General features: G+C 38.2%; 1 protein-coding gene across 3 annotated transcripts in view; it reads left to right on the plus strand.

Annotated features, from left to right (window-relative positions):
* The first annotated feature begins 557 nt into the window (after positions 1 to 557).
* Positions 558 to 27,679, plus strand: part of DCP2 (decapping mRNA 2) — a 50,424-nt gene continuing 23,302 nt past the window's right edge. For all 3 annotated transcript variants that reach the window (XM_060009027.1, XM_060009028.1, XM_060009029.1), the window contains exons 1-4: positions 558 to 768; positions 12,697 to 12,848; positions 18,687 to 18,814; positions 19,230 to 19,328. In XM_060009027.1, the coding sequence (XP_059865010.1) occupies positions 716 to 768; positions 12,697 to 12,848; positions 18,687 to 18,814; positions 19,230 to 19,328 (432 nt within the window). In that variant the 5' untranslated portion in view covers positions 558 to 715. The remainder of the gene's footprint in view (positions 769 to 12,696; positions 12,849 to 18,686; positions 18,815 to 19,229; positions 19,329 to 27,679) is intronic.

The raw sequence follows: 27,679 nt of genomic DNA on the forward strand, positions 1-27,679 counted from the left end.
GAACGAGGTGAGCCACCACAAAAATGACAACTCTCTTGGGGGTTTGTAGCGAAAGGAGACACAGCCCTTGGCCTGGAGTTGCTGGGGGCGGCGGTGAATGTGTGCGCGGGATATCTGGTGACAGAAACCACGCATGCACAGTCGTGCTGAAAGCGCCCACAGGCTCTGCAGCGCAGAGGTCGGAGCGCCTGCTCGGTCACGGAGCGGCGGTGCAGACCACGTCGAAGTCCTGGATATTGGTCTTGGGATCTAGTGGGAAGACCTGAGCCCTCCAGACTTCCTACTAGTGCGAAGGAGGCATAGTGCGCATGCGTCTATCTACCTCAAGGCCCAGTCCAAGGCGGCGGGAAGTTGGTTTTCTGAGTAGCAACTGAATAGCTTGAAGACGGATTGGAGCCGACGGACCAATAAACAAACGTCTCATTGGCTTAGCTTGCTCAGGCTGCCGGTTCTCCAGCTTCCCATTGGCCCTTTCAAGCAGAGCAGGGGCGTGGCTCCAGGAGCTCCGCCCCCGCTCCGCGGCCCAGCCTCGGGGTCCCAGGCTGAGGGAGCCGGGCGGAAGTGAGCGGGTCCCGCCCCTTCCCCCTCTCGTTTTCGTCGGAGCCGCCGCCGCCGCCGCCGTTGCCGTTACCGCCGCCGCCTGCTCTCCGTGCCGTACCCTCGGTCCCCGGCCGCGCGGAGCCGGGATGCACTGCTCCTGCTGTGGGTCCTCATCATGGAGACTAAACGGGTGGAGATTCCCTGCAGCGTCCTGGACGATCTCTGCAGGTACTGGGGCGCCCCGCGCTGCTCCGGCCCCTTGTCGTCCCCTACTCTTTCTCTAAGTTTCGGCGACCCCGGACGCCTCCGCGTCTCCTCCTCTGGCTCACATCCTTGTCCGGGCTTTCCGGTCCCGCCGCTGCTCCCTTTCCCCCTCGACCCTTATCTCGGACGACACCACCCCTCTTCTTCCGCCGCAGCTTCCCTGTTTCTCACGCCCCCCTCCATTCCTCCTCGCGCAGCGCTGGAATTTCCTCATTTTCTTAGTTCCCCAACTACTTTGATTTCCCCGCAAGCGAAGCCGCTTCGCCAAAGACTGGATCTTTGGCATTTTGGGGGCAGCCCCTCCCCCCTCCCATTGCTTTTTCTGGCTCTCTGGCTTTCACAGACCGTTTTACCCCCTCCTCCCTCCATCTCATTTCCCCAATTCTGTTGAAAGACCCCAAGGTTTTTAAGTTTTAGAATCCCAGGTTCTCGGACAATCCCAGGTTCTCGGAAAATTGCAGGGAGCAATTTTCAAATTTACCATTCCCCCGGAGTATTCTTATGGGTCCGTGGCGTTCTCTGTAAATTGCTGTAAAGAATTATTCTTTTGTTTATCCTCAAACTTATCATTGGAAGTGGGAAAATAAGTCTGGAGTTCCTTCCCCCCACCCCCTCCAATCTCTTAATTATCCTTCTTAAAGGAAATTCTCAACCGCTGGGTTTTAACTCATGGAGTACTTTTACAAGAGAAATTTCCTGAGTTCTTCTCTCTTGTTGGCTATGATTTCAAATAGCCAAGCAAGTGTAAAATGGCCTTAAAATTTTACTTCAAGAAACGGAACTCATTTTGGTGCAGTAATACCCTGAGTTGTCGTCGGTGTAAGTGGGTTGTGAAGTAATTTTAATTACAAATGAGTGAAAGCTCTGATTAAAACAAACACATTTCACGTATTTATGTCTAAAAGTCTGACTTTTAGTAGTTGTGTCGCATTCACGCCTCTTTTAATGGTAAAGGAAGAACTAATACTTGTGGAGTTATTACTGAGTGCCAGGCAGGCACTGGCTACTCTCTTCACATGTATCATTTAATCCTCGAAACCACCCTATTTGGTAGGTGCAGTTTTTTCCATTTTCATCTGACAGACTCAGGTTGTAATTTACACAAGGTCACATTCATCTTAATTTAGAAAATCAAGATTTAAGATCTGGGCCTTTTTAATGTCTGCTTTTTTTCCTACGCAGGTGGATGAAATAGAAAGTCAAGTCTAATGTTATATCCTCACACAAAAAAAGTACATGTAGATAAGTAGACTAATTCTGCAACCACTGAGAATTAACGTCACTGTATTTCTTTAGTGATGGTATGATTATAACTTTTGGAATATGATAGACTCGAATGAACCACTTAAAAGGCCCTCATTTTCTATGATCATTTTTCTTAAAGAGGTTTGATGTCTGTCTTAGGTAAATGAGTGGAAGAACATATACCAGATGTGGGATTATGATTTTATTTTCTTATTCATGTTTCCAAGATTTTTTAGAGGATGTACATTTTATCGTTAGAAAAATTAAATATGAGTAGTATTTGGAAAGGTGAGCAATAGTTTATGTATGAATTAATAGGGATAAGGTGATTTAGAAAAGATGGGTAATCTTATACTTTTTCAGGCATCTAAACTAATTGTCCCATTAGTATTGGGTTTATTTTGTATATTATGGAGGATTACATTATTTAAAGAAGTCAGATCACCATTATGAAGGTGGTTGATTTTATGTGTGTAATCGTACTTAAAAATAATGGTGTTGTGTTTTGTAGACTTCATGTTAAACATCTGTTGTGTTAAATAAAGATTCTTACTTGTTTTTCTAGTTAGTGTATTTAAACTATTTTATACAAATTTTTTGGAATAGAGAAAAATTTCTTTTTTTCCTTTAAGAAAATTTTTTGTAATTACTGTGTTTTGGCTCTGTAAGAATGATGTTTTTAAAAATTAGGGCTAGCTACTTGTTAAACTAACAGTGAAACTGTTACCAAACCAAACTTGGGTCTGCTCTCCTGAGGTGCAGAAAAGCCTATACTGCCACTGTTTGTGGTTGAAGGGAAGTACTGCATTTATTGCTGGGCCATGCAAGGAAGAATGGACAGTTCATGCTCAAAAGACAAACTCCCCAATGGCTTTCAGGGAAGGGTTTTTAAAGGCAAGATGAGGGAAAGGGTCCAGGGTGAGTAATCAGCTCGTGGACATCCTTCTGATAGGTTGGTGGTGAGGTAACAGGGTGGCATTTTAGGAATCTCAAATTATCAACCTGGTTTCAAGGGTCTGAGGTCTGCTTGCTGGTGGTTAGCATATGCAGTTGACTTCTTCCAGCTGCTGGGGGTTTTAGTTTCTGCAAAACAACTGTGGGATATGGCTCAGGATATTATCTATAGGCCTTGAGGAGGAACTAAAGGTCCTTGACTTTGTTTTATGGCTAAGCCATTATTACTTTGTCATGCTAGACTGCTTTCCTTTGTTTCTGCATTTTCTTGCTTTTCTGAACCAAATTTAGTCTAGGAGGCTAAAACTTTTCTCTGAATAAGAGGTGACTGATAGGGGGTGGGAATGTCTTTTCCCAGGAAGGCTCCTGCTCCATTTTAAAACCAAATAACCATTTCTTAAAACTTGAGGTTTTAAAAGTAATACCATTTTCAAGTTAATATTTATAATATCTTTGTTGATTAATTTAAAGATTAAAAAAAATTTTATGTATGTATGTATGGCTGTGCTGGGTCTTTGTTTCTGCGCCCAGGCTTTCTCTAGTTGCGGTGAGCGGGGGCTACTCTTCATTGCAGTGTGCAGGCTTCTCTTGTTGCGGAGCATGGGCTTCAGTAGTTGTGGCTCGCGGGCTCTAGAGCACAGGCTCAGTAGTTGCGGTGCGTGGGCTTAGTTGCTCCGTGGCATGTGTGATCTTCCTGGATCAGGGCTTGAACCCGTGTCCCCTGTATTGGCAGATGGGTTCTTAACCGCTGCGCCACCGGGGAAGTCCTATACTTCTTTTCTAAGTACCTGCTGATTTATAAGTTTGGTCTTGACTCTTGTTTTTACTCCCTTTATATTTTCTCCAGTTTTACTTATGATCAGTACCTGTAAGGGTTTTTTTGCTTTGTGTTATTTTGATTTTTGATAAATTACATAGTCCTGCTAATCTTGTCTATGTCAGTTATTGACCATATATTAATATGTTTTGGAGGAATGTAAAATTTGAGAGTGATTTTTATGTGAAACATTAGAGCAAGAGACTTAAATTTTCAAGATGTGACTTTATAACCATGAGACAGCTTATAACCTAAGACATGAAATGTTATTTTTCAGGTGGTTAAATATGGGACATTTCATTTACAGGAATACTGTGCAGCCATTAGAAATTCCTCAGGCAGTTAGCAAACAGTAAACTGAAGGAAAATGTTTGTGTCTTGAAAATGTACACAATATACTACTGAGGGTAATAACTAGTCATTTTATGCCCTTTGTTAAAACAAATTTTAAAATGTTTTGTATATGTATGTTTGTGTGCATGCACAGGAGAAGTCTGAAAGTAATATATACACCAAACTGATAAAACTGGTGACTTCTGGGTGAAATGGAATTGGAGGAGAGGAAAGGAAGACTCTGGTCTAAAATGCTTTAGTGAACCAAAACTACTTTATAATAAAACATGTATGTGTATGTAAAAAAGTAAATCAGCACCATTTTATGGTGATATTTGCCTTTGGTGCGCCATGATTTTTGACATTAAAAGTAAAATACATAGTTTTCCAGTACCATTTAAATAATCTTATTAAAGATTTGGAAAGCATGTTTTTAAAGTAAAAACTGAAAACTGCAGTTTGGTAAGTTATTTCTCTTAAAGAAGTGTTTGGAGTTTTTTATAAGCCCCGTTAGAATTAAATTGTAAAGCCACTCCAGTGTTAAAAGGAGAAAGGTATTTTCTAGCAACTAATGTTGCTGCTATTTTGGTGATCGTATAGGTTAATTAAATAATTTGTGTTTATCTTCAGCTTGCTATCTTAGTGTTCAGTTCACTGGAAACATTTTTGTATTAATTGCAGTCCTTGTGCTAATGCTTTGTCTATCTGTGGGAACATTGGAAAGGTGACATTTTTGTTAGGTGGAGAAACTTTTCCCATAACAAAATATTGTGGAAAGCATTTTATTTTAGCTATTAAAATATACATATGTATGTATATACAAACACTTTTAAATCTTTAAAACAGATCAAAAACATTCACAGAATGAAAGCATTGAAGTTTAATTTTCCTGTATCAAAATTTCCTATTTCTTACAAAGTTTCTTAAAGAAGTTAGCCTTTCAGTATTAAAAAATGTACTCATCTGTAAGGTTTAAAAAAAAATCAAGCAGTACAGATGAATTTATAAAATGAAAAGCAACAGTCTCTTGCCCTACCCCTTTTATCCCAGTTCTGCTCTCCAGACTTTTACCTGTTTTGTGTTCAGTTCTTCTGGTGGATATTTCAATATTTTAAAGTATACTTGCACCAGTTGCTATCAACTTTAGATATTAGATTGAGGATTTAGTGTATCTTGGTAGATTATTAAGTGATGGTTTAGTTTACACTTACTGTTGCCCTTGTCCTACTTCCAATACAGTTATATCACTATTTTAAATCGTTCCATCGGTTACCTTCGTGACTTTAATATACTTAAAGTTGTATTTCTGTTTTACGGACTTCAGTGTCTCTTGAGTCTGTATTTGATAAGGTGAGGCACTTAGTGTCCCATCATTTCTTCCGTTTCTTACCCATGCCCTCAGTTTCTATCCAGGTGAACTTAAAATAGAAATTAAGATTGATAGTATTTACGTTACATTTTGTAACCTTATGAAATCTTATACATTTTGCTGCTGGTTGATTGCAAAAGCTGAATAATAATAATGGCATTTGTTATACAGTATTACTTTGTAAATATTTTTCACAGTAGAGACAAGTATACAATGGTTAGGATTTTGTTTGTTTTCCATCTGGCCATAGTCAAGATCCTTTTGTAAGAATCTTGAAAGAGAATGAATGTCCTAATGAATTCTCTTTTTTACATTCTACAAATTGCTCAAAATAATAGTTTAATTTTTTCTTTTGGAGAAGGAAGCATATGCTTTGTTCATTATTCCCTGATTCCTTCTAGCTATTCTTGAAATAATTTTTTCCCCTTTTGTTCTAATTTTGGCTTTTTTGCTTCATGTTTGGACTGTGATTCTCTTGTATATTTACCCTTCTCCCCCAACATGCCCAAAGTTTCTTGCTGCCGTCCACTATCACCCCCCATCTGCTCCTTTATTTTTTATTTATTTTTTTAAAGATTGTTTTTTTATTTTTTAAAGTTTTTAATTTATTTTTTTATTTTTGGCTGTGTTGGGTCTTTGTTGCTGTGTGCGCGCTTTCTCTAGTTGCGGCGAGCGGGGCTACTGTTTGTTGTGGTGCGCGGTCTTCTCATTGCGGTGGATTTTCTTGTTGCAGAGCATGGGCGCTAGGTGCGCAGGCTCAGTAGTTGTGGCTCACGGGCTCTAGAGTGCAGGCTCAGTAGTTGTGGCACACGGGTTTAGTTGCTCTGTGGCATGTGGGATATTCCCTGGACCAGGGCTCGAACCCGTGTCCCCTGCATTGGCAGGTGGATTCTTAACCACTGCACCACCAGGGAAGTCCCTGCTCCTTTATTATATCCTTGGTCTTACCCTCAATCATACTAGTATCTACTGTTCTACAGAATTCTCTTTTCCTGGAGAATGCCGTCTTGGAGATCTCCACTCTCTTAGTCTAATCTGGACTGGTTGCTTCTTAGTCTTGCCAAACAACTGGCACACGAGAATTCCCTTTCCCAGCTCTCCCAGGTTGTATCTCTTCTTTCTTGAATCCTGTTTTATGCTTTCTTGGCTTTCATTCTTGTTTTGCTGGTGTACATTCTAAAGTAATTTCCTTTGAGGGGGTCATTAGAGAGTAAACTTTCTGAGTCCGTATATGACTGAAATGTCTCTTTTTCTTCTCACAGTTATGTTTCCAGGTGGTCCAGGGTCCACACTTTCAGTACCAAGGTTCCAGGAGATATCCTCAACACTGTCTTTTCTTCACAACCAGTTTTTTAATGTGTTTAATTTTTTCTTTGTCATTTAGATTTTCCTTAGACATTGGGTGATTTTTGGTTGCTGTTTCATATTTAAGATGAGGCTGTAGAGGGACTTACTTGTTGATAGGCTTCTTTATGAGAGTAGATAGGGAGCTGACTTTTATTCTGGGAGACCCTTGAATACCAATGTGTAGGAGTTTTGCTTTGGGGTGCCAACACTCAAACCTGTCTGCTAAAGTTAGAAAAGGGCCTTGGCTGTTGTTCCTCCTTCCCCCAGCTTTTGTAGGAGAAACTCCTGACTGTCAGAGGAATGAAAGAAGAGTGGATGTTCTCCTATTACATAAATAGACCTCTCTGTTACCCTTTTCTAAAAGTTTTATTTCTTATTCTCATCTTCCAGCTTAGCTTTCTTCATTTGGGGCTTTTCTGGATTGGGATGGGAATGGGATTGGATTTCTCTGTCTTAGGCATTTTCTTACCCCATTTTAGATTGTGGTTAGTATCCTCTAGAAATTTGTTGAAATGCAAATTTAAAAAAATATTTATTTATTTATTTAATTTATTTTTGGCTGGGTTGGGTGTTAGTTGCTGCACATGGGCTTTCTCTAGTTGCGGCCAGTGGGGGCTACTCTTCGTTGCAGTGCACGGGCTTCTCATTTCAGTGGCTTCTCTTGTTGTGGAGCACAGGCTCTAGGCACGTGGGCTTCAGTAGTTGTGTCACTCAGGCTCAGTAGTTGTGGCTCACGGGCTCTAGAGCGCAGGCTCAGTAGTTGTAGTGCATGGGCTTAGTTGCTCCACGGCATGTGGGATCTTCCTGGACCAGGGCTCGAACCCGTGTCCCCTGCATTGGCAGGTGGATTCTTAACCACTGCACCACCAGGGAAGTCTGAAATGCAAATTTCTAGTTAAAGATAGTAGACTGAACACAAACATCTACTCCACAAAAAGAGTAAAGTTTGACAATTTTAAATGCATAACCCACAAGTAAAGGAAGATTGGGTGAAGAGATGAGCAACAAAACTTGGAAACGGTACAGCAGAAGGGAAAGTGGCATATGACTTCGCAGACCTGATAGAGTGAAAGACTACTGTAGTAGTCAGCCTACTTCAGAATTAGAGAATGCTGAAAAGTGGCAGAAGTGAGTTTATGCATCCTGTATACATATTGAAAACCATCCTTCTTCCCCTGCTCAGCTCCCAGAATGTGGCAGCCTGGGCTTTATCCTCCAGATAGGAGATAGGAAGGTTCTTGTCTAGATGATCAGACTAGCCCACGAGGAAACACCTAAAGATACTAACATTGGAGGTTCCTTGATTAAATGGCTCAGCCTGATCACCTTAAGTGGTGCCTCATAGTTTGACAACCTTCCTAATTAGCTTTGTGGTCTATCACATTAAATACGAACATCTGAAATAGGCCTCTTAACACAAAAAGTAGAGCATAAAACTAACAACAACAAAAAAGCAACTGAAAAGAATCAAACTATGTAGATAGAAGAAAACTTTAAAACAAAAAACCCCCTCAAAACTACATTGATCTCCTTAGATAGGTTTTTACAGTCATGGAATAACAGAATTATCTGTGAAAGCATAGTTTAAACAAAAATAGCCTTTGGAATTTTAAATATGAGAGTAGAAACAAAAACCTCAATAGATGGCTTGCAAGAGACTGTTTCCCGAAAGTAAGGGGGCTTGAGAAATTAGAGATAGGAAATATCAGAGAAAAGTGAAGAATCAAAGGATCAGTCCATGAGGTCCTTTAGTACTGAAGGAGATGAGTTTCTAAATAGGTAAAGTCCATTGAATGGGTGAATCAGTGGGTGAATAATAGACAACTGGGAAATTTCAGAACATTGGGGATAGAAGGAAGAACCTGGAAGCTTCCAGTCTGAAAAAACAGGTTGGGCAAAGGAATCTGAGTGGCTTCAGTCTTCACATCAAAATTATAGGCTGGCAGGAGTGGGCACTGTCTTCAGGATTCTGAAGGAAAATGATTTCCAACCTGGAATTCTTTACCTAGCCAAAGTGTCAAGAGTGAGGATAAAAATATTCTCAAATTCACCATGTCTTAATATTAATCTCCCCTGCATCCTTTTTCCAGAAGGCATGGGAGGATGTACTTCGTAAAAATAGGAAGTACATTAATTAGGAGGAAGACAGGATATAAGAAATAGATCTAAATACAGGATGGGGCTTCCCTGGTGGCACAGTGGTTAAGAATCCACCTGCCAATGCAGGGGACACAGGATCGAGCCCTGGTCCGGGGAAGAACTCACATGCCGTGGAGCAACTAAGCCCATGTGCCACAACTACTGAGTCAGCGTGCCACAACTACTGAAGCCTGCGCACCTAGAGCCCGTGCTCTGCACGCAAGAGAAGCCACCGCAATGAGAAGACAGCACACCGCAACAAAGAGTAGCCCCTGCTTGCTGCAACTAGAGAAAGCCTGCGCACAGCAACGAAGACCCAGTGTAGCCAAAAATAAATAAATAAAATAAATTTATAAAAAAAAAATGCAGGATGGAGGCGTTGGGAACTATAGGATGCTAGTGAAAGGATAGCATAGAATGACAGATGTGTGTTATGTGAAGTGACAACCACTCCAGACTGGAACAGATCAGAAGGCTCAGGGATAGTCTTCAAGATGAAATGGATGTGTCTGAATTAACATCTTGAGAAAAAAAATTTAGGAAACTAGTGGAAGATTGAGTTAGTGACAAGTATAGAGAAAACAAAGCAAAGACAATAAGACATTTATTAATTAGTGGGAGAACAAAAGGTTGTGCTTTAAAGGGAAAACAATCGTAGCTTGTCACATGGCTTAGTCTTGAATTAAGTTTGCAGAGTCATAGTAATGTAAAGACTGAATTTTTCTTTTTCTTTTTCTTTTTTTTGCGGTACGCGGGCCTCTCACTGTTGTGGCCTCTCCCGTTGCGGAGCACAGGCTCCGGACGCGCAGGCTCAGCAGCCATGGCTCACGGGCCCAGCCGCTCCGCGGCATGTGGGATCCTCCCGGACCGGGGCACGAACCCGTGTCCCCTGCATCGGCAGGCGGATTCTCAACCACTGCGCCACCAGGGAAGCTCAAGACTGAATTTTTGATCTAACCCGGCGGTTATCAACTGCGAGTGATTTTGCTCCCCTCAGGGAACTTTGGCAGTGGCTGGAGATCTTTTTGGTTGTCACAGCTTTACTGGAGAGTGCTATTGACATCTAATAAGCAGAGGCTACGGATGGTGCTAAACACCTACAGCACACAGGACAGCTCCTCTCAACATACAATTATCAGTTCCAGGTGTCAATAGTGCTGTAGTTAACACACTAACCAAACTAAGATATCATTTTGTTTGGAAGATGTAGAGATGAGAATGGTGTGTAGAATGAGAGTGGGAGGACTGGAGTTAATTCTTCAACTTCCATAATGGAAATCAATAGAAAATGTCCCAAACTGAGAAAATAAGATATAGCAGACAGGTGTTTTTTTTGAGACTTGGTGTAAGTTAAATAAAATCAGATAAAAGAAGGCTAGTTTTTGCAGTGCTTTTTGTCTTTGTGTATCATCTACTGGCTAGTCTGAGACTTGGGCAGTGGTCTGTCTCATACGTCGTTCAGCTCACAAAGTGTGTGGTATGCTGTTTGTATTCTAATCCAAGTTTGTGCAGTTTGGGGTTGAGCCTCAGAGTTCATAAACAATTTCGTGGGACCATTTTCCTGAGCTGCTCCTTTTCTGCTATCCCCCTGGTACTTCTTGGCTCCCCTTTTTGAGGAAATTGAATATTGAAAAATGGCAAAAATGGAAAGATGCTCTACCACACATTTCATGTGACTCTGCTCATGCCTGGGACCAAGCAGCTGGAGGTTAGAAGTAAAATAAGCAATGGATGTTGGCCCTAATCTCTTGGGACCTCCCACCTCTTGCTATCGGAGAGGAAGGTTCCCGTCCATCAAAGTTTTAGTCTCTGTGGATCCCTGTTACAGCCACTGTTGCTGCCAAGTCTAACCAGTGTGGCATTGGTTGGGCTCTGGGGCATGAGAGAATGGAGAAAAGAGAGGAGAAATTTCCTCTACTGTCTCTGAGTGTTAACAGATTCCTTTCTTGATCCTTGAGGGCTTTTGGAGGTCACTTCTAACCCCCAATCCAGCTAGGGGATATTGGAGGGTGAAAAATGGTAAATTTGAATATTTGTCATCTTCCCCAATCTTTCTGCTGCTGTTTACTTTTCATAGTCCTCAAACAGCTGCTCCATGTATTTTGTCCAGGTTTTATACGTTTTATGGGAGGGACAGAGTGGAGTGTGCTTACTCCATCTTACCTTTCAAAGATAAATTGTAACTATCAGTATGTCACTGTAAGTATATGAGACAATTTGCTAGACTATGGGAATAAAAGTATACAAAGATCTCAGTGAAGTAATTTGGAAGAGTTTATAGACAGTAATAGTAAAAATTAGATAATTACTATAATGGAGGAGTTGAAAGAGTTTATAAATCTGTTCAGAGGAGTCTGATATACCTATATAGGAGATACAGTGTTAAGTCATGAGGGATGAGTTATAAGTTTGCTAGATGGACAAGAGAAGGGAATAGATATAGTATGTGGATGGCAATTTAGGACATTACTAAGAATTAGGTATCACTGGGTATAAAGAACCTTACAGAGTGATAGAGGCTGTGCAGGTGAGCAGGCACTGGATCTTGAATGCCGTATGGAAGAGCTCAGATTTTTATATCTTACATTATGCCATTAATGTTGCATGTTACATGTCTTGGTTTTAGTGTAGATGCAGTTTTAAGCTCCTTTCCCCATTGTTTTTCTATATTGAATTGTAGATTATTGTACATACATTTGTCTTAACATTTACTTATTCAATCCCCTATTGGAATGCTACATTATTTTTATAATTTAAAAGCATTTTTTTTTTTGAGGTTTGATTTGAAACTTGAAAACAACAAAGAACATTTAGCACCACAGCTAGTGAATAGTGTAAGTGATCAGACTGGGTGATGCTATTTTTAATTTTAGAAAATGACTCTAAAAACCAGTGGATTTCTTTTATGTAGTTCAGTCTATCTCTAAAGGTCGCTAGAAAAAAAGATTACAAAAATGCTAAGCGTTGAAGAAGCTTTAATGGTGGTTGCTTAATGAGTCCTGTAGATCACATAAATTTTGACTTGTTGCATAAAAAAGGGGTTAATTATCTTAATCATATATATACATATGTGTATTTAATATAGTGCACACTTATACTACGTATTAAAATAAATGTCCCTTCCTCCCTCTGAATGTACTTGGAAAAGACAATTTAGGTTTTTTTAAAAGTGAGTGTATTTGAAAGTTATTTTGAACTCAGGTTCTTCAAATGAGCTTTTTGGGAAATCTGGTCTATTAATGATTTCTTTAATTTTTTTTGTAATACTTTAAATATGAAGATTAAGCAGCTAACATCTTTTCTATTTGAGTATATGAATATATTTGCATATATTCTTTGAAAATGTTACCAGGCATGGGAGGGAATCCTAGTGAAGTTTGTTTTCTTGCTCACCTTTAATTTATTGTTAGAGAGCTCTTAAGTTTATCTCTGTACTTGTGAACAGAGGGTAGATGGCCTCTTAAAAAAATTCTATTATGAATGAGATATATGTGATATCTCTTATTTATTATTTTTTTTAAAGACTCATCTTCCCTGTAGTAATTTCCTGCCAGTTTTGCTTCCTTGATCAGTACTGCTCTGGGTCCCTTTTCTATGTTGGTGGGTCAGGAGTGAAGCAATTAAAAAGGTTAAAATAAATTGTTATGGTTTGTAAATGTAATTTTTGTATGTTTTTTGTTTTTGACAGCCGATTTATTTTGCATATTCCCAGCGAGGAAAGAGACAATGCTATCCGAGTGTGTTTTCAGATTGAACTTGCCCATTGGTTTTACTTGGATTTCTACATGCAGAACACACCAGGATTACCTCAGTGTGGGATAAGAGACTTTGCTAAAGCTGATATCCTTTTTATTACTATAATGAATGTCTTTCATTCTTATTAATAAGGTATTTTAGCACAAATTTTCTTTTGCTTGTCGTTGAGATTTATAACCTTTTAGATAAAACATACTTGATTTCTAAAAATTGTCAAAAATGTAAAACATATATATATGGTTTGTGCCTGATTATGGTAGGCACAGTTTGATAGTACAGTTGTACCTTGGTTTATGGGGATGGTTCCAGGACCACCCCCCTTCCCGCAGGATACGAAAATCCATGGATGCTCAAGTTCCTTAGACTGTAAAATGGCAAAGTATGGTCAGCCCTCGGTATCTGCGGGTCCTACATCTGGATACTGGGGGGCCAACTGTATTCTTATTTTTATGTGGAGGACCCCCTAAAATGTGCAGTGATCATTAGAATTAAATTTGATTTTCTTTTTTTTCCATATGTAGCTAGCCTATTTCTAGAACTGATCTGTTTTTTACATTTCTCTTGCTTTTGCACTTAACTGGATGATCTTTATTCAGATTACTACCTTTCTGGGATAGAAATTCTTAAATAATTATTGAGTACTTGCTGTTTTCAAAGCAGTTTTTGGGTCTGTGGCAAATTCAAAGAAGTCCTTGCCTTTAGAGAAGCTTTTGTTCCTCCCTATTTACAAATAAAATAGAAACTTTTCATCATTTATTAATTATAAGATTGACATGAATATTTAAGATTATAAAAGAAGCTATGTCACAAGGCAAAAAAAATTGATGAATTGCTAATGTTTCTTATACTAAGTGTTTTTAGAATTTGGCAAAAGGTGGAAAGATTTTAGGCAAAGCTATATTTTTAAGGGAATATAGAATTTTCTAAACAGGCTGGAGTGGGGAATATGTTGCAGGTAAAGAAAAGGGACTGAGCAAAATTGGAGAGTTGGAAAGGATAAGAGATATTTTGGGAAGTAAATTATTTTGCATTGAGTTTCTTACAGGGATACAAGAGGGGGTATGGATGGAAGTTGTATAGGGGGAATTTGTGGGGTTTTAAATCCTGAGCCAAACTGCTTTGATTTTTATTCTCTAGGTCATTGTTTTTAACCATAAATCATGTGCTCAGATGCAATTGTACCCGCAAGTTCACTGTACTATGCTAGTTGGAGTAGAGTTGGAGTAGGGATAGGTGACCTAAAATAACCCTCATACTCAGCTCCCTATGCTTTTTCTTGAGCTGTATGAAATAAGGAACCCCTTAGGGCTCTGTAGAAAATGGATGAAACTCTGTTTATTCTGCATTACTGTTAACCATTGAAAGTTTTTGAGCAAGGCTAAGTTAAGAATATTACTCAGACCATTTGAAAATGGTATTCAAAAAAACTTATTTGGCAGGACAGGTTGAACCACAAGGACTGTTAAATACTTGAGATATGGAGCAGTAAGGTCCTGAACCATAGTAGAGGGACTACAAAGAAAAGACAGAAGAGACAAATTTCAGTGGCAGAAATGCTCAAGCTGTTTGACAGATTAAATATGGAGAAGTAAATGAAAAAATCAAAGGGGAATAGAAGTACCACTGAGCACTGTCTTTGTTAAAGTCTCGGTAGCAGGTTTTATGAAGAAATCATAGAAGACTTTGCTTTTAAGGAGCTATAAACATGATTAAAACAGGAAAGTTGTCTTCTGCGGTTTTGGTCTGTTTTCATAGACTTAGGGTTCTACCAGAGCAACTATACATACTTCGGGGTTCTGGGTAAGATTTTGTGTGTGTATGCACATGAGTTTTAAAAACTTTCCTTGTTATTAAAAAAAAAGCCTCTGTTCTAGTTAAGTTTCTTTTAATTCATTTATATGGAGGAAAAAACTTTTATTGCTAGTGTGGTAGACTTCATTCAATAATTGAGTGCTTCCTCTGTGCCAGGCGTTGTGCAGTGAACAAGGTAGATTTGGTTGCTGTCTTCAAGAAGATTACAGACAGAAAGGGACATGATTACATTGCAGTCTGTTAGGTTTTGATAAGGTAGCATAGGGTTCAGTAGGAATAACGAAGAGACTAATCCAACCCAGATTTGGAATTAGATAAAAGTTTTCTTTGGAGGAAGGGTCTTGTAGGCCATGTTTGTTTGGACTTTATCCATAAGAGTAATAAAAGAATATAGGAGATTTAAAAAAAAAACAACTTTACTTTTGGGAAAAAATTTTAACTTACAGTAATTTTAACTTAAGTATATTACAATCAACTGCCATTATACCCTTTTTATGTATTCACCCATTGTTAGCTTTTTGCCATATTTGCTTTATTTCTCTAGGGGTGTTTTGAAAGAAGCTCTGAAATAGTGTAGGCAGTGAATTGGAGGAACTTGAGGTTGGAAACCTAGTTAAGATGCTATTTCATTAATTTATGATTGAGAAATGGAAACCTGTGATAGAAGTGAATAGAAAAGATTAAATTTCAGTGGTATTTAGGAGTAAAATTTGTCTTAACTTGGATGTTTGAGGAAAGGTGGAAGAAGGAATCGAGGATGGTATCCAGGTTTCTGATTTGAACAATTGAGCGGATGGGTGTGCCATTCCATTTGTAGAAAAATAATGGAGGAGAAATTTTGTGGGGAATGATGGGCTCAGTTATGGACATGTTGGTTTGTGGTACCTGTGGGATATTGAAGTGGTGAGACTATGTAGAATAAAAGTTAATAGTATGAGCTCTGGAGCCAGATTACTTGGGTTGCCATCCCACCTTTGCCATTTACCAGCTGTGCAACCTTGGGCAAATAGTGGGGCTTTTCTGTGCCTCTGTTTTCTCTTTTGTTAATTTTGCATGGTCTTGTGATTTTTCTTCAGTAAGCACTCAGCAGTGGGTACAGAATGGCTGTCCTGGACTTGACGCTGGGTTGAGGTTTTACTAGGGAGCTGTATTCAGAATAGTGGGGCAAAGAAATTTTGGATATTGCTAAGACATTGATTAAAGTGATGGACCATATTGTTTAGGGAAGGAATTAAAAGCAGGAGGGTGCTAATATGGAGAAAGGAAGACAGTCAAAAATAGATGTAGAATAACAGTATATTGTGAGTAATTAGAAGACTGCCGTAGAAAATTGTGGTCACAATGTTTTATTCTAATCGAAGTACTATAATAGTTCTATTGATGGCAAGGTCCAGAATGTTCCTGTGGGAATTGGTCCCAGAAGTGGGCATGGATGTAAAGTACAAGGAATACAAGGAACTGAGCCTGGAGCGTGAGATGAGTTGTTCTTGGGGAGATCGATATCGTCTATGATAATGTAAGGATGGAGATTATCATCTAAATGATTGTCTATCGTTAGAGCAGATTTTTCATGTTTTTGCAAAAATGTTAGAATAAAAAGAGTATATAAAAAAATCACTGAATTGTTAAAAAAGAAAGAGGATATATGTAATACAAGTAGATATATGTGCTTAAAATTTCTTACATTCTTCATGTAATCAATGTGATCTTCTTTCTCTTAGAACTATTGTGTAGGGCCCAGTAACCCAGATTCAAGACGCAAAATAGTAGCCAAGTAGTGCTTTTAGTAAAAATTAGAAAGATAATTAACATTACTCAGAGCATGTCATAGGGTTTTTTAAATTAAATACATTGTCTCATTAAATAAAAATGGTATTCAAAAACTTTCCACTCCCTTGTTTGAATTACTTTATGTACTCCTGAATATGGAAGAGGATTGAAGAGTTGTCATTGGGGAAATTGATGTTATTTTGGATTGGGTTCTGTTATTTGCTAATTTTGTGGACTTGAGCAAGTACTTTTCAACATTAATTCCAAGTGTATCTTGAACTGTAGTTGGTTGGTTTATCAACTCACTCATTTTATGGTGATTTGGGGATAGGAAAAAAAGTAGGTAAATGAAGAGTATAGATAATTTCCAAGGTTATGTCAGTTGATTTAATTTCTTTTGCTAAACCTTTGTTTTTGTTATTCTTTTTAAAGAAGTTGTTTAATGGGTAGAAAAATGAGATAACACTTCATTAGAGAGACGTTGATGCACCTTGAAGTTATGAGGAACATTGTAGGGAGAAGGAAGAGAAAGAAAAAAAACTAGATAAGTGTCTTCCTCTTTGAATTATTGGAAGTTACCTATATTCCTGGGGTATATTCATATGTTTTTTTCACTATGGTTAAATTTTTAATGGAAAAAATATCCATTTATTTTAAATTTATAACTAGATTCAAAAAAATCTGTGGTGACTTTAAAATGCATAAGGGATTTTACTGAACATCTCAAGCCAGACTTTTATTGAGAAATAGCTTCCAGAATTCTAGCAAGCTCTCGTAGAACCATAGGGTTTCATGGAATAGTTAGTATTATATCCATAATTTATTCTTTTTTACCCCCTCCCTAAATAAAGGCAAGGAGTGTTTATATTGAGATTAATCTACTGCCTGTCTTTTAATTACAGTGTTGTTATAGATGGTTGACTTTTTTGAGCTCTTTGAGAACCTTAGTTCTTACTGCAACTATAAAACCAAAGCAAAATTTTAAACACAAAGCTGTAAAACTCATAAAATTTGTTTTCATAAAGTGAATTTAATGTGATGTTTTTGTTTAAACCAAACTACTAGTCACAATGTGAATATAATGCTGTCTTTAAGGGTGTTTTGATGTGCCTGTACTACAAGTTTTCCCAGAACCTTTCTTTATGTGTTATGATACCTTCCTTTCTGTGTTACAATGGAATATCATTTGACCCTAATACACTATTTGCATATTACTTTTTTTCTGTTTTTAGTAGCCCACAGCAGTTAAAGTACTAGTGCCAATATGGTCTCTAAAATCAAGTAGTGTAGTACTTGATGGATGAGATCATCCAAATGATTGAAAGTATGCGCATATTACATGCCTTTACATTAACATAAAAATGAAAAGACAGAATATGTAAGTTTTCATAGAGGACTTGAAGACCCTTGAGAATGTCCTCCATTTGAGAAACGCTATCATAAATTATAATTTTCCCCACAGTTTTCATAATAAACAGTGCTGTAGTGATGAGGCATTTGGTAGCATGGAGTACTGGAAGCCTGAGCATATACTTTACAGGTTTAGGTTTTATTTACTTTAAAAAAAAACTTATTTTACTCAGCCCAGTTTTGGGGAGGCATACCCAGTTTCTTTTGAAACAGGCCATACTTTCCTTAAAACCCATATTTACCTTTCTCTATAATCCTTAATAAATCTTCATCTTAAAAATGTTTTAAATTATGGAAGCAATATATGTACATGGTAAAGAAATTCGGCAGTGTAATATGTCATCCCTAGTTCTGCTTCCCAGAGTTAGCCACTTCCACTTACTCTTTTTATTTATTTATTTATTTTTTTGGCCTTGAGGCTTGTGGGATCTTAGTTCCCGACCAGGGGTTGATCCTCTGCTCCCTGCACAGGAAGTGCGGAGTCCTAACCACTGGACCACCAGGGAATTCCCACTTTCACTTATTCTGATGGTTCCTAGCTCTTGCCAGTATATGTGTACTGTGCTTATATTTCTTGATGTCAGTTTCAGTATCTGTTGACTCTTAATATGATGAATTCGACCCACTTAACAAGAATTATTCGAAGTGTTCACATGGTCCTGAATTTATTTGTGTTAACTTAGGGAGCTAGAGTATTTGAGTATTCACAATTTACTTGATTTGTGTCTAGGCTAAATGCAGAAGTTAGCAATGGCTTGTTCAAGAGAAAACAAATGTGAAAAGACAAAAGCAAGAAGGATAAACTTAAGTGAGGTGAAGATACGAGTAATTTCATGTAAAATACACAGTTGATTTAAATAGATCTCTTTATGTGTATAAGTGCTTAAGCTGTATTAAGGGAGAAAGTAGCTTCCTTAACACAATGTATACTCTTCAGTCATTGTCCATTTTTGCTGCCTCAAGGTGAAGATGTGGAAAAAATTTTGGATGAATGGAAAGAATATAAAATGGGAGTGCCAACATATGGTGCAATTATTCTTGATGAGACACTTGAAAATGTGAGTGAGAGTAATAAAAGATTTTTAGTGAAATGGTGATCAGCTGTTTTCATCCTAATATGTTGTTTTTATAATGTTCTGAACTGAGGTTTGAAAAGTATACTTAGATTTTTAGTGATAAAAGGCCAGATTTTGTATATTTCATCTGCATTCTGGGTCTTCATAATTTATACTTGTTGCAGCATGACTTATTGCAAAGGAATCATTTGATTTTTGAAGAAATACTTTAAAATGGACAGAATACCTTTCTTTACAGGAAAAGTAATAGTATATTTAGCTTCCTGAAAGATAGTCAACCAAATAAAATTATTGGTGATAACAGTTACCTGAAGTAAGGAGAAAAGCACTTTTGGCTTTTAGAAAGGAACATGGGAAAGGAGGGCAAGTTTTATTTTTTCCTCTGATTGTTTTGTAGGTATTACTGGTTCAGGGGTACCTAGCAAAATCAGGCTGGGGATTTCCAAAAGGAAAAGTAAATAAAGAAGAAGCTCCTCATGATTGTGCTGCTAGAGAGGTGAGTTATTGCAGTTTGAAACAGTAACATTTGGTGGTTATGCTTTGAGTGTGTTTTTTTAGCCATGGAGACTAACTTGTTTGGATCATTTAATCCTCTTTCCAGAACTTGACTGCATGAAGTAACATCTTTTATAATGTAACTGTTGATTCATTTGTCCACATCTATCATTTATTCTTCTCTCATTTGTTTCCATTTTCTTTCATTGTTCATTTTTTATTCTATTATTTAACTTTTTTTTTAGATATCTTCTCCACCTTTCCTTTTAGAATTGGATTTGTTATTGGTTAAATATTTTGGCTATTATAACCTTTGTTTTATGTTTATATTCTTGGCTTCCAGACAAATGCATAATTTGGGCTTTTCTAAGAAATTTATGTTTGTTGCTCAAAACCCACTCTAGCTTCCTCCCACTGCCTGTAGGATCAAGTTTAATTAAGTATTGAAACTCCCTCCCCTACCCCCAACACAAAACTTAGCCATTCCTAAATTTATTTTTCTTTATTCTTAGTCAAAAGAATGAATTCTTTGGTCTCTGAATTTGATTGATTTGTTTCAGCAACACAAAACTTAGCCATTCCTAAATTTATTTTTCTTTATTCTTAGTCAAAAGAATGAATTCTTTGGTCTCTGAATTTGATTGATTTGTTTCAGCCTCTAGGCTTTTGCATATGTGATTTCCCTACCTGGAAAGTTCTGTCTTCTTCCTGCCTATTCAAATCTTATCTAGGTATCTTTCTAGACCCAGCTCAAATTACTCTTTTTCCCTAAAGGACTGCCACCAACTAGCTCTATATACAGGGCCTGAGTTTCTTTATTTGTAAAATAAGGAAGTTCATTCTTCTTTAAATTGTTTTTTTTAAAAAAATTAATTTATTTATTTGGTTGTGCCGGGTCTTAGTTGTGGCTGGCAGGCTCCTTAGTTGTGGCTTGCCAGCTCCTTAGTTGTGTCACTTGGGCTCCTTGGTTGTGGCATGCGAACTCTCAGTTGCGGCATGCATGTGGGATCTAGTTCCCTGATCAGGGATAGAACCCAGGCCCCCTGCATGGAGAGCACGGAGTCTTAACCGCTGCGCCACCAGGGAAGTCCCTAAATTCTGTTTATTTTAAAATGTAACCAGTCAGCTGTAGCCCACAGTAATCTGAACTTTAATAGCAATTGCTGTCTTTATCATTCGCTTGGCCTTAACTGTATAGTACCTTGTGATATATTGTATACTGTATTCTTATTTATTAGTTCCTAATCATTTATAACATTACACCTTGTCCTTGACATTTGAGAAGTTGAGCTATGAGGAAGTATGATAAAATGGAAAGAGAACTGGCCTAGAAGTTGAAAGGTTTTTGTTCTAGTATAGTTTTAGTATATGTTGTTCAATAGCCTAGAGACTTTGGGCAAGTCTCTGTAAGACATAAAATGTTTTTAAATTATTTTTTTGCCTGCGTTGGGTCTTAGTTGCGGCACGCAGGATCTTCATTGAGGCATGTGTGATCTTTTTTTTTGTTGTGTGCTGGCTTCTCTCTAGTTACGGCGTGCAGGTTTTCTCTTCTCTAGTTGTGGTGTGTGGGCTCCAGGGTGTGTGGGCTCTCTAGTTGAGGTGCCTGGGCTCAGTGGTTGTGGCACGCAGGCTTAGTTTCCCTGCGGCATGTGGGATCTTAGTTCCCCAACCAGGGATTGAACCCGTGTACCCTGCATTGGAAAGCGTATTCTTTACCACTGCAGCACCAGGGAAGTCCCAGATATAGCTAGAAACAAGATCTTCATAACTAGAAGTGATATCTTTAGAATCTAAGCTGGTGGTGATTGAATTTTGAGATGGCAGTATGTATTTTGTGACATATTTTATTTGGGTCTCTTGCCTTATTTATTTTTTGACTCATTGTTTTCCTGTGGCAGTGTTCACTGCCTCATTTAAGTTTGGGTATAATTATTAGTGAGGGATAATAGTTAAAATTCTTATAAACCACTAGTGGTTATTTGCTGTAGAAAAACTATTAGTAGTTATTTTCTTTGGAGTAAGATTTGTTGTTGTTGTTTTTTGTGTTTTTTTGTGGTACGCGGGCCTCTCACTGTTGTGGCCTCTCCCGTTGTGGAGCACAGGCTCCGGACACGCAGGCTCAGTGGCCATGGCTCACGGGCCCAGCTGCTTCGCGGCATGTGGGATCCTCCCGGACCGGGGTACAAACCTGCGTCCCCTGCATCGGCAGGCGGACTCTCAACCACTTCGCCACCAGGGAAGCCCTGGAGTAAGATTTTAAAAATGATTGAAAATGCTGCATTTTAAATTGAGTATGGAACAACTTATCTAAGCAAGTATTTGCAACAGCGTATAGACAAAGCTTTTTCTGTACAAGTAGGTGAAGGTTTATGCCCACCCTTTAAAATCGAAAGCTATTTAGGAAGCAGGTGAGAAATTGCCACATCCTCTAAGAGCTTTTCCTTTCTTTTCTGTATATGGCAGGAGATGTACAGTACTTGTAAAGTCTTCCCTTTTTATACCTTCAATTTTTGTAGTCATCTTGCTTATAAGGAAGGACAAAATGGGAACCATAGCATCCTACTTAGAGGAATTGATCTGTAGATCTTAAACATGGAGTTAGACTAGTCCTACAGTAGTGAGATAGTTGTCCAAGTCCAGAAAAGATAATAACTGGAATAACAAATTTAGGCTAAATTGTGTGAAATGAGCTGTCTCTGGAATTGGATCTTCTTGGAGGAATCAAATACCTAACCTTGGAAAAACTGAAGAATGACCCTAGACCCAGGAGTGCTGGAAACCTCCCTCTGATGAGTTTTATGCACTGTATTATAAAGAGTCAGGATGATGCAGAAATAGGATATTCAGGGTAAAAAAGTAAGTTAACCTGTGAACTGAGACAGTTTTCACTTTGGTTTATCTTGTTTGTTCTCTGCTCTGGGATACTAAGATAAAAAGTTGTCCTATCTATGTGATGCTGATTTCAGTAATGACTGTGCATCATTGTAATTTGTAAGAAAGTAAATAAAATTTATTCTTGGGGCGATGGGAAGTGGGAGAATGGAGTGTGGATTGTAGGATCTAAAGAGAATCCTTTGGGGAAAGATACAACCATTATGGGAAATTGTTATCTCCATTTTACAGGTGGGGGTAACTGAAACAGAGCAGTTTAGTAACATGCTCACGGTCTTACAGTAAGCAGCAAAACAGAGATATTTAGGTATTTGGGTTCTGGAGTTGATGTTCTTGACTGCTATATAGGCAGTTAAGGAATATTTATAAATGGGTGAGAATTTCTAAACAGATGAAAACAGAAGGAATTTGTGATTTTTAAGTACATCTATCTATTTCCTAATAACATTTAGCTTTCTGTTGGATCAATATGAATTTTTTCCCCCTGTTTTAGAGTTTTTGTCTTGCTCTGAGGAAAGCACAAGCATACTTAGGAACCACAGTCCTTTAATTTCAGGGAAAAAAATGTTCCCTTTGATAATAAGAATTAATCCTAACTTCTAACCTTTCTGATCTAAATAATAGTCTCTTTTAGCTGATAAAAGAACTTGTCAAAGAAGATTTAACTTTAATTTCTGTAAATTTTGAGGCTAGAAGTTTTAAAGTCAAGTCTTTTGACTTTTATTCCTGATTTTTAAGTGAATACTTTTTTCGTAAAGAGAAAAGTTTTGGGACTAAGGTGGAGCATTGCTGTATTAGTCCACTCAGGCTGCCATAACAAAATACCACAGACTGGGTGGCTTAAACAATAGAAATTTATTTTCTACTTCTCTGGAGGCTGGGAAGTCTAAGATCAAGCTGCCTGCTGATTGACTTCTTGGTGAGGACTCTGATCCTGGCTTGCAGTTGGCTGCCTTTTCTCTGCATGCTCATGTGACCTTTGCCAGGTGCCTGTGTGAGTGCCCCGAGAGCTAGTGTGCTAGCATCTCCTGTTTTTCATAAGGGCACTAGCCCTGTTGGATTAGAGCCCCACCCATATGACCTCATTTAACCTGTAACACCTCCTCAGAGGCCCTATCTCCAAATACAGTCATATTGGGGGTTAGGTCTTCAACGTAAGAATTTTGGAGGGTTCAATCCATAGTAGTTGCCATTTTTGAGTGATGAAGTATTCAACTAGCAGTGCTAGAGTTGCAGTGTATCCTTCTGCCACTTGGTGGTACTGCAGTATAATAAAAGCAACACTGTTTGAGGGAGGGGAGGAACCACCAGTGTCTTAGTTAAAAACCAGATTTTTATTCCATTTATAGGAGTTTATGTTTTTTTTTTTTTTGAAGATGTTGAGGGTAGGAGTTATTTATTTATTTATTTATTTTTGCTGTATTGGGTCTTCGTTTCTGTGCGAGGGCTTTCTCTAGTTGTGGCAAGCGGGGGCCACTCTTCATCGCAGTGCGCGGGCCTCTCACTATCGCGGCCTCTCTTGTTGCGGAGCGCAGGCTCCAGACGCGCAGGCTCAGTAGTTGTGGCTCACGGGCCTAGTTGCTCCGCAGCATGTGGGATCTTCCCAGACCAGGGCTCGAACCCATGTCCCCTGCATTGGCATGTGGATTCTCAACCACTGCGCCACCAGGGAAGTCCCTATTTCTGATCACTTGTATTCAGTGAAGTAGATTTAGGACAGGGATATGAAAAATGTTTTCTAGATATTATTGAAAGGCTATATCAGGGTAACCTTAGTATATTTTTGTTGTTAGTTGCAGTGAAACACCAACTGTTTTTGAGAAAACAAGGAATACTTGGCAGTTCACTTGTGGTTTCAAGATTTCATATTGTTGCTTATTTGTCAGAACAACATATTTTATTCTAATAAAGCTCTAATATGCATTTATGTGATTTAATCTTGATAGAATTTGTACAGAGGAATTATTGGTTTATTCTACCTCTTGTAGGCTTATAGGACATAGATTTTATGCAGAGGATTTCATTGTCTATGCTGGTGTTCTTTGGGTAGCACATTTCTTTACTCTTATGTAGAGATTTTTATCTGATATCATTTGAGACATTAGTCCTATTCCATGTGCCAGGAACATTAAGTCTGTATTATAATACAGGAATGGATTTGATACACAGAAGGTATGGTATTAAAATTTTTATATTTGTTGTCTATACATGTAAGTGAGCTATTAAAATTTTTTCCTGGTAAATATTTGTTGAGAATGAATACCTAATTTTATTATTATTATTTTATTTATTTATTTTTTTTTTTTTTTGCGGTACGCGGGCCTCTCACTGCTGTGGCCTCTCCCGTTGCGGAGCACAGGCTCCGGACGCACAAGGCTCAGCGGTCATGGCTCACGGGCCCAGCCGCTCTGCGGCATGTGGGATCTTCCCGGAACGGGGCACGAACCCGTGTCCCGTGCATTGGCAGGCGGACTCTCAACCACTGCACCACCAGGGAAGCCCATGAATACCTAATTTTAGAGGTAAATCAGTCTTTATCACTTTTAGAATTGAGGTCTGTCACTATATTATGTTTATTCTAAGTTTGGTTGTACAGGGTTTCAAGCTGCCTTTGTTAAACTAGGCTGATGGCCTCATGTTGTACCATTTCCTCTCATATAATTCTTCAGCTGTAGCCATTTCCAGCTATGTGAATGGAATGTCTTTTTCTTTCTATCTGGCAAACTTCTGTTCATCTTTCAAGTCCTAGCTCAAGTGTATCCAGCAGAATAGGATGCTGCCCATGACAGCCTTCCAGAGGTGACCACCCCAACTCACAATCACACCTTACCTTTAACCAAGGCTGAGTTAGGCACCCTGATTCTGTACTCCCATAGAACCCACCTACCTTTTGGCACGTATATCATATTGCAGTTATCATTTCTTTTTTAGATGGAGCTCTTTAAAGAGCAGCGCTTGCTTTATTCATTTCTGAAGTCAGTGCCTAGGACAGTACCTACCACTTACTAAGCACACAGGATATATTTGAATGAATGCACTAGAAAAACCTAAACATTAATTACATGTTACTCTTTAAAATTGTGTTACTATTGAGAGAATTTCAAGTATAGAGAAAAATAGTAAGAATAATATAAAGAATAGATTCACCTGTTAATATTTTGCCATATTTGCTTTATTACTTTTGATACATATGGGTGAATGGTTTTTATTATTATTGCTAAATACTTTAGGAGTAAATTGCAGACAAAATGCCCCTTAACCCCTAATTATTTACGCATGTAAATTTTAAGAAGTGGGAAGTTCTCTTATATAAGCACAGTGTAATTATCAAATTCAGGAGTGGGACATTGATAGGTTCTGTTATCTAACGGACAATTCATATTCATATTTACTAGTTGATCCATTATGGTCCTTTTCTGCAGTTTCCACCCCCTTCTCCCTCCACGATCCTATCCAGGCTCATGTACTGTATTTGCATTTAATTGTTATGTTTTCAGTCTCTAATCTGAAACAGCCCCTCGGTCCTCCAATACTTGTTTTAGTAAGCATGTATTCAGTTAGATTCTGTTTGGTAACAGGCTCTGCTCACAAGGAACTTAGAATATACAGTTTACCTTTAGCATAGTTTCTAATTATTATACAGACATACGTGACTGGAATGTATACTAATTTCTGATTATAAGGTATTATTCAAAGAAGATAGTTAAAGGGAATAACTGTAAAAATAGAATTAAGAACTATATAAAGTTATTTTAAAACTTTTTTGTTGGAGGATAAGAACATAAAATACACTAATCTTAACAGGTTATTCATTTTTATATATGTATATACCTGTGAAACCACCACCTAGGTCAAAGAATATTTTCAGCACCTCAGAAGATTCTTTCCTGCCCCTTCTTAGTCAATGCCTTCTTTCCCCCACATTTCCTGAAGGGAACCACTATCTTGACTTCTATCACCATTGATTAGTTTTGCCTGGTCTTGAGCTTCATATAATTAGGATTTTGCAATAGTTATTTTTTGTGTTTTATGTCTTTGGCTCAGTATAATGCCTGTGAGATTCATCTATGTTGTTGTGTATATTAGCAGTTGGTCCTTTTTAATTGCTCTTTGTTATATTCCAGTGTACAAATATACCACAGTTTGTCCATTCTCTTATGCATTGGATTGTATCCAGTTTTTGGCTATTCAGAATAAAACTGCTGTAAATATTCTTATACATGTCCTTTGAGGAAAATAAGCCTTCATTTCTCTAGGAGTGGAATTATTTGAGTCATAGGGAAGTTGCATATCTACTGCCAATGGTTTTCCAGGTGGTTGAACCGATTTACATTCCCACCACCCGCATATGACAGTTCTAGTTGTCCTGACCTACACATAGAATTACCAATTTAAAAATTTTTATCCCATGTTCATGGAGTGCGAGAATTAATATTGTTTAATGTCATTACTGCCAAAAACCATGTCTAGATTCAGTGTGATCCCTTTCAAGATTTCAATGACATTATTTTTACAGAATTAGAAAAGAAATTCTAAAATGTATATGTAACCACCAAAGACTCTGAATAGCCAAAGCAATCCTGAGAAAGAAGAACAAAGTGGAAGGCATCACACTGCCTGATTTCAAGCTATACTATAAAGCTATAGTAATTAAAACAGTATGGCACTGGTATAAAAACAGACAAATATATAGATCAATGGAATAGAACTGAGATCCCAGAAATAAACCCACACGTATATGGTCAGCTAATATTTGAAGAGGGAGCCAAGAAAACTGAATGGAGAAAAGAAGTCTCTTCAGTAAATTGTGCTGGAGAAATTGGATATTCTCATGTAAAAGAATGAAACTAGATCCCTGACTTATACCACTCACAGAAGTTAACTTGAAATGGATTAAATACTTAAATTTAAATGTAAGACCTGAAACTATAAAACTCCTAGAAGAAAACAGGATAAAAACTCCTTGACATGGGTCTTGGCAATGATTTTTTGGCTATGACACCAAAAGCATAAGCACCAAAATAAGCAAGTGCGACTACATCAACCCAAAAGCTTCTGTACAGCAAGAGAAACAGTCAACAAAGTAGAACGACAGCCTACGGAATGGGAGAAAATACTCGAAAACCATATATTTGATAAGGGGTTAATAGCTAAAATGTATAAAGAACTCATACAACTCAACAAATAATTCAATTAAAAAATGGGCAAAAGACCTGAATATACATTTTTCCAAAGAAGATAGAGGAATGGCTAATGGAATGGAAGATAGAGGTATGTGAAAAGATGCTCAACATCACTAGGTTATTAGGCAAATAGAAATCAAAACCACAATGATATATCTCTTATGCCTGTTAGAATGGCCACCTTAAAAAGACAGATGAATGTGGAGAAAAGGGATCCCTTGTTCACTGTTACTGAGATTGTAAACTGGTACAGCCACTATGCAAAGCTGTATGGAGG

The sequence above is a fragment of the Delphinus delphis genome, chromosome 3 (genome assembly GCF_949987515.2).
Source record: "Delphinus delphis chromosome 3, mDelDel1.2, whole genome shotgun sequence".
In the NCBI taxonomy this organism is placed as follows: Eukaryota; Metazoa; Chordata; class Mammalia; order Artiodactyla; family Delphinidae; genus Delphinus; species Delphinus delphis.